The following is a 13,385-nucleotide window of genomic DNA, read 5'->3' as shown; positions in this document are numbered from 1 at the left end:
CAGAGGACTCAGGTTGTGTTATCAACATGGTTGTTTGTAGACTGGATTAGATTTTAGTGCACTGACTCAGATTAGAGCTGAGCGCTGGTGTAGTTGATATGAGAATGGTTACATTTAATATTAAGATGTAAAATGTACCAAATTATCAGTGATGAAGAAAGAAACCTGGGAGCACCACATGCCTTTTATTTATGCCATATTTGAGTGTGTCATTAGTTTGCTGATCTCTGAAGTTTCTGCCTTTATCGTAGTGCTCTGTATGCTCCTTTGCACTGGACACACTCAAGGTGACTGAACACTTTCACTTTTTCCATTTCTTTTTATTTAATTAATAAAGATTAAGGTCAGTTTACAGCATCAATCTTAAGTATTTTCAATTTCTAGTTTTCTTTATTTATCAATATATTTATCCTTTTATGAACATATCAACTCAGATGTTGCTTTACAAAGTACATAAAGGTGTGTTAGACTGATAATGCTGTGGTTGTGTTGGATTCTAGATGCTGTGCTAACTACTGAACCCAGCTCATCCATTTTTTTCATTGGAGAGTTTGTTACCTTCAAATGTGACATGAATGAAGGAGCAGACACTGACTGGGAGTACAAAATCAGCAGGAATGGTCAAGAATTTCTCCCCTACAGCACACGCAAAGAATACAGATTAAACATTACGTCTACACATCTGAGTTGTAAATACCGGTGCACTGGTCACATGAAGAACTCGCATTCAATAAAGAACAGTAACACTGTCTCTCTGAGTGTGTTGGGTAAGTCCTCAATGACCAATACATTTATGATCCCTGTATCCTCACCTGAATCATAAAATACAAAGTACATTTAATCAGTGTTGTCATGGAAACTTTTTTTCTGATGCTATCAAACTTGAACTTTAACCCGGACCACTGATTTTACTTTACTCACAGTAAACACAGCATTAAGTGTGACTTCTTCAGGCCACAAGTTGTACTGTGATTATTTAGAGCTCTAAAAGCAGTATTTTAAACTGAAGAGAAAAAAATAACAGAAAACATATCATAATGGAGAATTTTGTAAATTGTACTGCAGGGTGGATGTTGTATAATATTAAACTTAAAATGTGGCCTTTTATGTGTTTTTATGCTCTTATAATGAATCATGTGCATGTAATTTTTTCCCTTTTTCTTAACAGCAGATAAACCCAGGGCCACACTGACTGCAGGAACAACAATCATACCAGTAGGGGGCAGTGTGACATTGACCTGCTCTGTGGGGAGCTCTGCTGGCTGGAAATATGAGTGGTTCAGACGTGACAAAACCACTACTGAAGTTCACATCAGACAAGATGATCAACAAAACAGAGTAATCAGAGTATCTCAAGGAGGAATCTACCGCTGCAGAGGAGGAAGAGGAAACCCAGTTTTCTACACTCATAAAAGTGATGATGTCACCATTGAGGTAACCTGTGAGTTCAGTATTTTTGTTTGAAATCTACATTCACTCATGATTATCAAACATACAGTGTTCAGTTTTCTCTGCTGACTTCATGTTTCTATTCATATCTTCACTGTTAATCTCTGTAAACAGTTTCCAATAAGGTTGTTGTAAAAGGACAACCCAACCAGCCTCAGATATTCAGTGGTGAGACCATCAGTCTGACATGTGAGGTGCAGGAAGGAGGTGAAACCACTGAGTGGGAGTATGGCTGGAGAGGGCCCAATCAAACCACACAGTGGACTTACAATCATTCCTGGATAGTCAAAGTTTCTGCATCCAGCAGTGGAGACTACACGTATAAGAGTCGCCGCAAAGATGACTCATATTCTTCAACAGAGTGGAGTGAAGCCTTCAACCTTTCAGTATCAAGTAAGTCATGATTGTTGTATCACAGCACAGGATGGATTACATGGTCTGGAAAGCATGTTACATTCAGCATTCCATCACCTCAGTGAAATGAAATAAAGAAAATGTACAGTACCAGCCACTCACCCTGAGTGTGTCCAAACTTTTGCCTTTTGACTTAATTAAGAAACCCACTATGAGCCTCAGCGCTCGATGGCCCTGCTCTGTAACTTTATGTGGTCTGACACTTCATGACTGCGTTGCTGTTGTTCCTAAACACTTTCACTTTGCAATAATACCACTTAAAGCTGATGGTAGAATATCTAGGAGGGAAGAAATTTCACAAACAGTTGTTCTAACAGTGACATCCGATCACAGCACCACACTCAAATTCAGTGAGCTCTGTAGAGCAACCCGTTCTTTCACAAATGTTTGTAAAAGCAGACTGCATAGTTAGGCGCTTGATTTTATACACCTGTGCCAATTGGGATTAAGGCCACCCTGGCGCCAACAAGTTCCCATATGGCTGCATTTTTATGTGTTTCTCGATAATCAATGGGTGACATGTCATATAATATAGGAAAGTCAAACACAGCTAAAATGATTCTTTCCTCCATATTGAAAGTGGTTGCAAACTTCACACTTACACACTTACCAGGTGGAAGAAAAAGTAGTTCCCATCAACCCTGTCTCACTTAGGGAAGATCTCAATTATTTAGTTACTTTCTAACGTGTTCTTGTTAAGATACATTATCTAAATGACTGAAGTATTTAAAGTATTGATACTTGGATTTGAGAATCGATTTTAAAGTATCGGAAGTATCTATTTCAGTATCAATCCGCACATCATTATTCGTGAGGGTTAGGATTCATGAATGCTTCAGCGAACTTTGAGTAACACGATTCACAGTCACTCTTTTCTTGTGTTTTTGCCATTTTATAATTGAGTGTTGTGTGCAGCAGCAATCCAACCTCATCGTTAGCCCACACAAAGCCTCTCACATTGGCTGTTTTATAAATAATAAGCATCCTACTGAGTCCCTCCACGCATGCGCATGTTGTGTAAACAAGCTTTGCAAAAAAAAAACAAACAAAAAAAACAAAAACACCACCAACTTATGGCCTGGCAATGGGAACTACATTTTCAACATTTCAAGCATCTTCATGTAGACACAGATCGTTTCTGAAACATATCAGTGTAAACGGCAAGCCGAAACGCAGCAAAACGACGTAATTTCCAGTGGAAACACTGTTGTGTAAACGGGGCCTAAAGTGTGTGAAAATTACCCAAAATCTCTGACACACTGAGCCATAAAGATGACAATAGAGGTTCATGTACTTCATTCTATGTTTACTCCAGATTAATGAAATCTAGTGAACATTTGAAGACACTACACAATAGTTTATATAAAATAAAACAACTACTTTCAAATACAGTGCAGTAACAAATACAGTGTAAAGAAGAGTGATTATCAAATACTGTGAAGATGGATATCAAACTAAAAACAACATTTTTTTTTCCATTTTCATGCAGGGATAAACAGCAACAATATGTTGATTGGTGTAAATATGCAGCTGCATTAAATATCTGGAATTGACTGTTTAGCTTTTATGGTATGAAATAGTACATTAATAATTATCTTATTTTTTCAAACATTTATTGAATTGATAATCTAAGCTTTGGATATTGAAAATGTAAGCTTTGGATGAAGTTTGGCAGCTGGCTGCATTCTTTGTTTATAACCAGGACAGGAGAGAGAACAGGAGCAGAGAGCAGAGGAGACGAAGAGCACAGCAGGAAAGGTGAAGAAGGGGTGAAGAAATAGAGGTGACCATCCAAAATACAAGACGGATTTGACAAAGTTTAAAAGGAGGCCATTATAACACAATAGAAGCAGTAGCTCTGAGACCAGAGCCAGTGAAATTTGAACTAAATCCTGGCAGGATACTGCCATTCTGTGGTTCAACCTTTAGGAAGCACAGAGTGTTTGAAATTTTATATAAATTTTACTTTAAAATATAGTGAAAAACTTAAAATTGCTGTTATTGAGGGAAAATCCAAAACAGTTCTTCTTTCCTGGCGTCAAACAGGCTAAACTTTATTAATATAGTAGCACTTTTCCAGTCTTACTGAGCAACGAGCTTAAGATCTTGTTTACACGAAACCATTTCCACTGGAAACTGTGTCGTTTTGATGCGTTTCGGCCTCCCATTTACGCACAGATGTTTCAGAAATGCTTTGTATTTACACGAAGACGCTTGAAACGGTGAAAACGATGTAATTCCCATTGCCAGGCCACAAGATGGTGGTGTTTTTTGTTCTTTTTTTGAAAGTTTTTAAACAACACGCGCATGCGTGGAGGGACTCAGTAGGATGGCCGCAAAGATTTGTTCATTATTTACAAAATGGCCAATGTGAGAGACTTTGTGGACTGACGATGAGGTTGGATTGCTGCTCCACACAACACTCAATAATAAAAATACACAAGAAAAGATCGACTGTGAATCGCGCTACTCGAAGTTCGCTGAGGCACTCGTGAATCCTCACCCTAAGGAGTGTTGTTCATCTATTAGCGCGTGTGCGTAAAACTGTGGTGGTTGCAACGATAGTGCGCATGTGCGAGTACCCCCGTTTCCAAAATGCACTGTATTCAACCGTTTACCCTAGGACGGAGGCGGGTGCGTTTCTGAAATGCTCCACTCTGGACCACATTTCGAAAATGCATCATTTTCACTCCATTCTCGTGTAAACCGGAGGCTGAAACGAATCGAAACAACACTGTTTTCATTTTGAAACGGTGTTGGGTAAAAGGGGCCTAAAGCTCACACACATTTATACAGAGCTTTTAATACTGTACTTTTCCTCTCATACGCTCTGTAGCTGCTCTGTCACTTGAAGTATGTATTGTGTTTAATCTCTTCGTATTTTTCTATTCTAGTTTTATCCTACTGTGTAAAATCAATTACTCTACTGCTTTACACTTATCCATCATTGTGATTAGTCAGAAACTGCCAATGATGTCAGTTTCACTTGAATGCACATGGACACCCTGGGCTAACTTCATGAGTTGATAAACAGCTTCGGCGACCGCTTATCCTGTTTGCAAATGTTCCAGTAAGTGAATCCAGAAAATTCAAAGACAAAAAGGAAAGAAGTATGACAGAGCTGTGATACTGAGAAGTCCGTTAACTCAGTCTGTATTTTTGCTGTTTTTAATTCCTGGCTTCAAACCAGATAAACTTTATTAATATAGTAGCATGCGTCAATTCTAACTGACCCAAGATAAATATGTCAGAATACTATTATACGGCTTTCATATATTAGAGATTAAATTTCAGAAAAATATGTAAAGGAAGTTCAACTGTAATATTTATTCAAACTTTAACAACACATATACACTAATAAACAACAGAACTAAACAATGAACCAACAGAACAGGAGCATACTGAACTGTAACCTTCATGAAATGTAACACCAGAGTTTCCCTGATACAATTCTAAGAATAAGGTAATAAACTGAATAAATAATGCTAAGAGTTCTTTACTGCTCTGCACAGAAAATACTGACTTGAATATGGGTCATATTTTCACTCAGGTGTTGCAGTGATTTGACTTCTGCTCAGTGTAAGCTCTACCACCAACACACTGCTACAACTCACAGCTGTCCCACATTTTGTCATTCTGAAACGTTTAATTGGTATGAACTCTCATGTGCTTTTTTAAGCTGGTCCGCTGAATGAATATTTTCCCACAGGTAGTACAAGAATGCGGCTTATCGCCTGTGTGAATTCTTATATGACGGTCCAAATCTGATTTCTGACTAAATCTTTTCCCACAGGTGCTACAAGGATAAGGCTTCTCACCTGTGTGAAATCTCATGTGTTTAATGACTCCTGATAAGCCAGAAAATCTTTTCCCACAGATGGTGCAACATTGTGGCTTCTCACCTGTGTGAATTCTTATATGAGCTTTCAATGTTGATTTCTCACCAAATTGTTTTCCACAAGTGCTACAAGAATACGGTTTCTCACCAGTGTGAAGTCTTATATGAGTTTTCAGTGTTGAATTCAGATTGAATTCTTTCCCACAGGTGCTACAAGCATATGGTTTCTCACCTGTGTGAATTCTTATATGACGCTCCAAATCTGATTTCTGAATGAATCTTTTTCCACAAGTGCTACAAGGATATGGCTTCTCACCAGTGTGAAGTCTTATATGAATTTTCAGTGTTGAGCTCAGACTGAATTCTTTCCCGCAGGTGCTACATGAATACGGTTTCTCCCCTGTGTGAATTCTCAGATGAGTAGTCAGATGGTATTTTTTGTGAAAGGTTTTTCCACAGGTGTTGCATTGTATAGACTTTTTCCTTGTGTCAGTTTGACTCTCTGACACAGGAGCGTTGTCTTCTCCTGGGCTTGTACTTCTCTTTCTGTGATGTCTCCTCTTCTTCAGCTCTGCATTTCTAGTTGATCCTGTGTCCACATCCTGGCTTTCTTCTTCATCTTGGCTCTCTGTTTCAGGAGAGCTGTGAGAAAGGAGGTGCTCACTGTGTTCACTTTCCTCATAAGTATGAGTCACCATGAAGGGATCAGACTCCTCCTTCAGTCCAAGCTGCTCTCCCTCCTGACTGCAGTAGAGTTCTTCCTGTTCCTCTTTAATCTGTAGAGGTTCTAGGTCATCCTGTTCCTCTTTAATCTGTAGAACCTCTGCGTCCTCGTGGTCCAGACTGGAATTCCTCTCCTGGTTAGACATCTGCTCCTCTTTGAATACCTGCTCCTCCTTACAGGCATGTTGCTGGTGGACGTCTGAGACACAAATGAGAGAAAAAAAGAAAATTGTTACTCTGTCCTCTTTCTTTCTGTGATGTCATGTGACTTTTGTTTAGGAGGCGACCTGGATCAGTGTACATGTGTCAGAATTTGTAGGCTGCATCCTTTGAAGGAAGCATCCTCTGAAGAGCAACAAGGCCGGAGGTGAGCGGCTGGTTAGCTAGCTGTTCCTGACGCCTAGCGGTCATGACAGTAGCAGTTCAGAAGATGGCACCCTTTGTCTAAACTCACCATTTTCTTTGTGAGCAAAAGTACTGAAACCATTAAACTTACAATAGATTAAAGGGATTAAAACTTAATAATTAGTTGCAGATCCTTTGCTTGCAATAAGTGCATTAAGCCCGTAACCCACTGACTGTGTCTTCCTGCACCAAACGCACATCACACGTGAGGACAGTATTCAGGAAAAAGCATGGCATAAATTATTGATCATAACTGGCTTTACTTCTTCTAACAACATAATTTAAAAACTAGTATGTAGTTTGATGTCCACACTTTCAATACAAGTTGAAATAGAGACTCAACAAGGCAGTGTCTTGCTGCCACATCATCTTAACCCCTTAACTGGCAGCAAAAAAATCACCTGACAAAAACTACATAACACCCTCTGGTTATTATTGGCTCTGAACAACCCATTTCATAGCCTATTAATCGGCTGCGTCTGGTCCGCCAGCCGAATGAAGTGCATTTATATGGCAGGCTAGACCCGCCCATTTTGACTGACACCTCATTCGGCCAATCATGTTAAGAAATGGGTTTCCCAGAGCCAATAATACTCAGAGGGCGTCACGTAGCTTTGTCAGGTGATTTGGTGCAGCCAGTTACATGATTGGCCGAATGACGTGTCAATAAAAATGGGAGGGTCTAGCCTGCCATATAAAAGGGACTACAAACGGCCCGTCACCGGGCCCTTGCCAGTTAAGGGGCTACATTAGCAAGGTCATGTGGTCATAAACTTCAGAGGGTTAAAATAATAAAACATCAAAGAGTTCACAGCTTATTTGGCTTTCAGCCTTCAAGTTTGTATAAGTCAAAGAAGAAACTAAGTTTAATATTAACAGAAAAGAGCTGCATTCATGCTGCTTATTGCAGGTGGACCTTCAATTCTTCCTATGCCTCTAAAAATAAATGTAACTGAGCTTTGGGTTCTGATTAGGATCCTACATGAGTCATATTCATGTTTATTAAGACCACCACAGTTTTACATACCTATTCTGTGTAACTTTATCTCAGGTTTCCAGATGGTCTGCAGCAGTCTGAGCCGCTCTTCCCCAGTCCAGACAATAATGCCTTCAGCTTCCCGCTTCAGTCCAAGCTGCTCTCCCTCCTGACTGCTGCAGACTTCCTCCTGCTCCTCTTTAATCTGTGGAGGCTCTGGGTCCTCCTGATCCAGACTGGAGTTCCTCTCCTGTTTACAAACCTGCTGCTCATCCAGACCCTCCTCTTCCTCACAGTCATGTTTGCGTGGGAAGTCTCAAGGAACAAAGAAAGAAAGAAACACACACACCCCACCCCCACAACCCCAAAAGAACAAGGTTACTAATGTGATGATACATAAACACACACTAATTGTATGCTACAAGAATATGATTTCTCACCTGTGTGAATTCTCAGATGTTTAGTAAAGTTAGATTTATATTTAAAAGTTTTCCCACATGTCTCACACTGTAGAGACTTTTTCCTTGTGTCTGTCTGACTGTGACTCTCTGACACAGAAGTGTTGTCTATTCTCTGACTGTGACTTCTCTTTCTGTGAGGTCTCCTCTTCTTCAGCTCTGCATTTCTAGTTGATCCTGATTCCACATGCTGGCTTTCTTCCTCCTGGTCCAGACTGGACTTCCTCTCCTGGTTACAGACCTGCTGCTCATCCAAACCCTCCTCTTCCTCATAGTCATGCTGTTGTGGGAGGTCTTGAGGAACAAAGAAACACAAGATCAAGGTTACTAATGTGAAAAACTCATTTACAAAAGCATGTATCAAAACATGAATAAATGGTGATCATTTACACACAAATGCTTAGAGAGGCAACAAGCTCAGAATGTGGCATGACTGGCGCCACAGTGAGGTGTGCATCAGGTTTGATAAAAACCTATGAATATAAAACGTTTATCAGAAAAAAAGGCAGCACAGTGCAGAGAAATATATTCATTTGTGAATTTATATGATTAATAATTTTCTGCCAGCAGTGCTCTCTTGTCATATTTGCAGCAACAGTGTTGCATTTTGGTGTTATATTTTTATGACATAGGCGTAAGAACCGGGGGGCCCCCCCCATATTGGAGACAGGCGCATTTGTCCCACCCAAAAATTGCATCATGGAGGAGAAAAATACCTGATTTTGAAATCTTCAAGTCATGTGGTTTTATTTTGAAAGCGCAATATAGTGTCACGTCACTGCGCAGACATATTTTTTACTTAAGGTTGATATTAAAAAGTGAATAATTTGTTCATTATTTGTGAGGGTTCTTTCATGTCAGAATGTTGTTTAATTAAAGAACCAGTTCTACTGCCAGCCAACCTACATAAATGCTTTTTTTTTTACCATTATTAAAGTAAGCATACAGCCCTGGAATGACAAGGTCATTATCATGCTTGATAAAAGACTTGATAAAAGACTTTAGGGATCTGTCAGGTTTCTGATATGTGAGTGCACACAGAGCCTGTGTTGTTAAAATCAAAGCTGACCACAATAAAAACATTTGTAACAACAAACCTGATCAGACACTTAAACGTGGCCAGAACTCGCAGTCAGCCACAAGCTTTCAGCCTCGGTATAAGCAAAGGACCAAACCACTGGAAAATTATTCAAGAACCTGACACTTTTTTGTTCTATAAATCTGCACTGCACCGTATCAGTAACTATAGGCTATACTTTACACAGACATAGAATAGAAAATTTAAAATATATTAAAAATGATTATTACACAACACTACAGAAATGAAAGTAGTGATCATGCACGCCTGCCTTTTTTGTTGTTATTCATGATTCACCTCATAGCTGGTTGACTTTGCTCAAGGCTTAAAGCACTTTATCAGGATTTCTGAAATGTCAGTGGGGAAAATAAATTCACTTCAGGAACTGAAGTTATCGCTCACTGGCATTTTAGTTTTTGTCAGCTTATCCTAACAAAGACTGTTTATTGAAACTGGCTTTATAGTGCACCCCTCAGATGAAACACTGAAAACATGTTTTTGTACACTTTCAATGAGCTGCTTCTAATTACACTCAAAAGAATGTGCGGTTACCTGATTAGCTGGAGAAGTGTAACATTTTAAATCACAGTCTGGACAAATGCGTTAATTCTATAATTTGCATCATTAGATGAAGACGCAGGTTGAGCTGGGGCTCACTGAAACAACACTCAGGCACTTTTTTATTTTTCTCCATGTAAATAGACTGTGCTTATACAGCGCTTTCTTACAACAAGCCTCATTCACCCATTCGCACACATTCATTTCTAAACCTAAGCACGTCCTAACATTCACACACTCACACTTCAGTGGAAGCATTGAGGGCATGTGGATACTTCATGCAGACTATGGGAGCCGGAGAGTATTGACATTCACTGTAACCCAGCTTATTTTACAAAAGTATATTCAATATAAGTGAAATAAAGAAAAACTGAATGGTCAAAGAGGTCATAATGATATTTAAGGTGTTCTAATTAGTTCAGGATGAATAACATACACAGATTCCACCTTTAAAATGCTGGTAGGTGCTGGTTATGTTCAGTGGCTCAGTGAGGGGTAGGGTAGAAAGGTACTGAATTACACCGTTTATCCACATTTCCTGCACTATGTTTCAAATTAAAAGCCCTCTAACCACTTCTGTGCATTTCATATCACAACACTGCTTTTTTTACATTTTTTTTTAATTTTAGATGCCCACAAAAAAGAAATAAGCAAGAGTCGCATTCCAGCCTCCGATCCCCGTTGAAAAGAGAGCTGCTTCAACAGCCTCCAAAAAGCACAAACATATTTCACATGTAGTGTTTACTTTCTTTAGATCCACAAAGATGCAATGAAGCTCCTTCTGACCTTCTCTATACTTCTCCATTACTCTCAAAGCAAACACAGCAGCACTGCTCTCTCTGAATGAAGCCGCACAGCTGGTGCTTAAAGTCTTGCATTGTTTACACTGCAGTAATAGGGAAACCGAGCTTTGTTAAATATTGTATAAATCTGGCATTTTTAACAAATATTTAATTAAATTAGGATCTCCTTTACTAGTTGCTGTCATCACCAGTCCACATTTATTGCATTTGATCTGTTTAAAGCATTTTCCTGTACTCTGATTGCTGATAGATGCTGATGTCTGTGATATTATCAGAAGCAGCGGTGTGGACAGCGATTCAGGAAGATGGGATAACACAGAGTTAGAGGTGTGAGTCCCCCCCTGGACTGCCAGGAGCAGATCACCAGGGAGGAGCTGGAAGTGTGGTCGAGTAACAGGTTGCTTCTTCCGGCAGACGTGTCAGTTGTGGCAAAAGGAAAACAAAAAAAATGCGGATCAATAAGATGAGAAATTCATTGATCAGCTGCTGAAAGCGGCTTCTAAAATATTCAGAGCTGTGTGACACTGCGTGTTTGTAATGCATGAGCGTGTGACAGTGATCCTGTTATGACATCGGCTGACACAAAATGAACTTCCCGGGAGCAGCGACAGCTGGAGCCGCTGTCCTACAAGACGGTCGGAGGACGCCGTTTGCCGCGATGTCTCTCTGATAATGTCAGTACAACAAAGCATAGTTTTTCTTTTTTTTTTTGCCACGACACCCGGACACTTCGCCACAGTTTTTGAAGTTATCAGTGAGAGAATAACAACCATTGTCCCAGTATAAGGAATAATAATCACAGCATCATTACAATGTCTGCAAATTCCTGGAGGGAGATTACTGAAACTATCGGAATGAAGAAAGAAGTTTGGGTCCACAACAGAGGACTCAGGAGGAAGTCCCGGCTTTTTTCTAGCACCGCATGAAAAACACCGGGACACAAACGCACGGTAAATAACACGCTACGGCCACGTACTAGGTTACGTACATAGGCATATAAATCAGTCTAAATCAGGCCTTAGTCAGCAGACGGTGTTCAGACTGTATTATGAGTGTGTGTGTGTGTGCTGTTCATCAAATATCAGCGTTTTGTCCTGTGAATTCATCACCAAGCAAACAGTTTTCAGCTAAGATCAGCTGATAGAAATCCTGGAGATGCTGAGAAGCTTTCAGATTTTTCAGTCATCCATCAAATACTGAAGGATTTGCGCTTCAACAGCTCAGAGTTAAAAACATTTCCATACCTGTGATGTGTGAGTTTGTGTCGGGTTTCCGGCTGATATCCAGCAGTCTGCGCTGACGGCTGATCTCCTCCTTCTGGACCATCCTCTCTGAATCTCTGATCTTTGTGTCTGTGCTCTCAGTTCAGACCGCAGCTTCCGCTTCATCAAACAGCAGCCATGTCGGTGCAGACGCACAACGTCGCTGCTCCTCCCCCTCCACCCCTGCTCTGCTGTGGTTTGCTGACGAGCGGTCACGTGCCTCCCGGGACACACGCAGATTTGTTAAATGGTATGATTTGCGTCATCTCCGGTCACTCAAGTGGACCCCCCCTCCCCCACCCTCCCGTTTTGTGTGTGTGTTGTCACAGCAGTGGAGGGTCATGGATCCTCTGAATGAAGCCTCCTGGTGTCGGCGGGATAACTGCACCTGTGCTCTGATCTCTGCAGCGGAGGCCAACAAACTGTGTGACATGCATGCATTTTACCCACTTTATCGGAGACTTGCGTGATAATTTCACTGCAGTAACTAATTACGAGGTCAAAGATAAAACATGCATGAATCACACTTGTTTATATGTGAAAAACAGAAATGTGTTACACATATAAATATGCAAGTGTTGTATAATTCCTGTTAAAAGTAGTGATGAGCAGATGAAGCGCTGAAGCTTTCCATCCAGTTGGCTAAAAAAAAAAGGTTCATTTCAACAATGTGTGGTGGCCTCTCAGCTGTTCTGCAGCGTGGGAATAATCACTGCCAAGAATAGAAATAAAAACACCTTAACTTGATTTTGTGTGGTTCATTCACTCATTCATCTATGTTTTTGATTAATGTGTGGGTGATGGTGATAGAGGTCTATCAGTATCAGAAAACTTGTCAGTGTGATTTCAGTCAGTGTTTAAATAAGTCCAACAGGACACAAGATGTTTATATTAAAACTGTTGCTATGTTTTCAAAAGATGTGGCAGTGATTGTGTTTATGAATACTGGGGTGATGGTGATTTTATTCGTTTTTATTAAGAACTAGTGTACCCTGCCTCGAACCCTATGGCAGCTGGGATAGGCTCCAGTCCTCCCACAACCCTGAATTGGACCAGCAGATGGATGGAGTGATATCTTTTCCACTGCGCGTGGACTCAGTTGGTTTCTCTTTTTGGAGATAACCTCTCCAGCTTTGGAGAAAAGCCTTTCACATGGTACTGAGGAGACAGGAGTGCATAAGTATCCCACAGCAGGCCTGTATATGCTTGGATCTATGCACCACTGCCTAGATGATACCTATAGATGAGGTGTTGTTGTAACCCAGCTGCTTGGCACACAACAAACACATCATCTTAGAATGAATAAACTACTTAAGAATATTATAGTAGTAACACAGTTTATTATTCACAGGCATATTGTGGGTAATACCTTACTGGGAGAGATCAGCATTTAAACAGCAGCACTGAGGACAAATTACAGC

At 40.3% G+C, this 13,385-nt stretch overlaps 2 protein-coding genes across 2 annotated transcripts in view; both read right to left on the bottom strand.

Moving 5' to 3' along the window:
- Positions 1-3,154: 3,154 nt before the first annotated feature.
- The window catches only part of LOC115796995 (zinc finger protein 271-like), a 28,906-nt gene continuing 18,675 nt past the window's right edge, over positions 3,155-13,385 (bottom strand). Inside the window, exon 7 of the mRNA XM_030753484.1 lies at positions 3,155-5,426. The gene's annotated coding sequence lies outside the window, so the exon portion shown is untranslated. The remainder of the gene's footprint in view (positions 5,427-13,385) is intronic.
- On the bottom strand, positions 5,165-12,112 carry LOC115796884 (zinc finger protein 260-like). The gene is made up of 4 exons (XM_030753358.1): positions 11,947-12,112; positions 8,246-8,557; positions 7,857-8,120; positions 5,165-6,623 (listed from the first exon to the last, which is right to left on the bottom strand). Exons 1-4 carry the CDS (start codon positions 12,026-12,028, stop codon positions 5,509-5,511), a joined length of 1,773 nt encoding a protein of 590 aa, XP_030609218.1. The 5' UTR covers positions 12,029-12,112; the 3' UTR covers positions 5,165-5,508.

The sequence above is a fragment of the Archocentrus centrarchus genome, chromosome 18 (assembly GCF_007364275.1).
Source record: "Archocentrus centrarchus isolate MPI-CPG fArcCen1 chromosome 18, fArcCen1, whole genome shotgun sequence".
In the NCBI taxonomy this organism is placed as follows: Eukaryota; Metazoa; Chordata; class Actinopteri; order Cichliformes; family Cichlidae; genus Archocentrus; species Archocentrus centrarchus.
This window is presented reverse-complemented; position numbering and strand designations above follow the sequence as displayed.

Excerpts from the sequence above, each read along its gene's own strand:
- LOC115796884 (XM_030753358.1), bottom strand. The coding sequence starts at position 12,028 with ATGGTCCAGAAGGAGGAGATCAGCCGTCAGCGCAGACTGCTGGATATC. Across the intron at positions 8,121-8,245 it reads ACATCTGAGAATTCACACAG|ACTTCCCACGCAAACATGAC; the intron begins GTGAGAAATCAT and ends TTGTTCCTTGAG. Across the intron at positions 6,624-7,856 it reads GATAAAGTTACACAGAATAG|ACGTCCACCAGCAACATGCC; the intron begins GTATGTAAAACT and ends TTTGTGTCTCAG.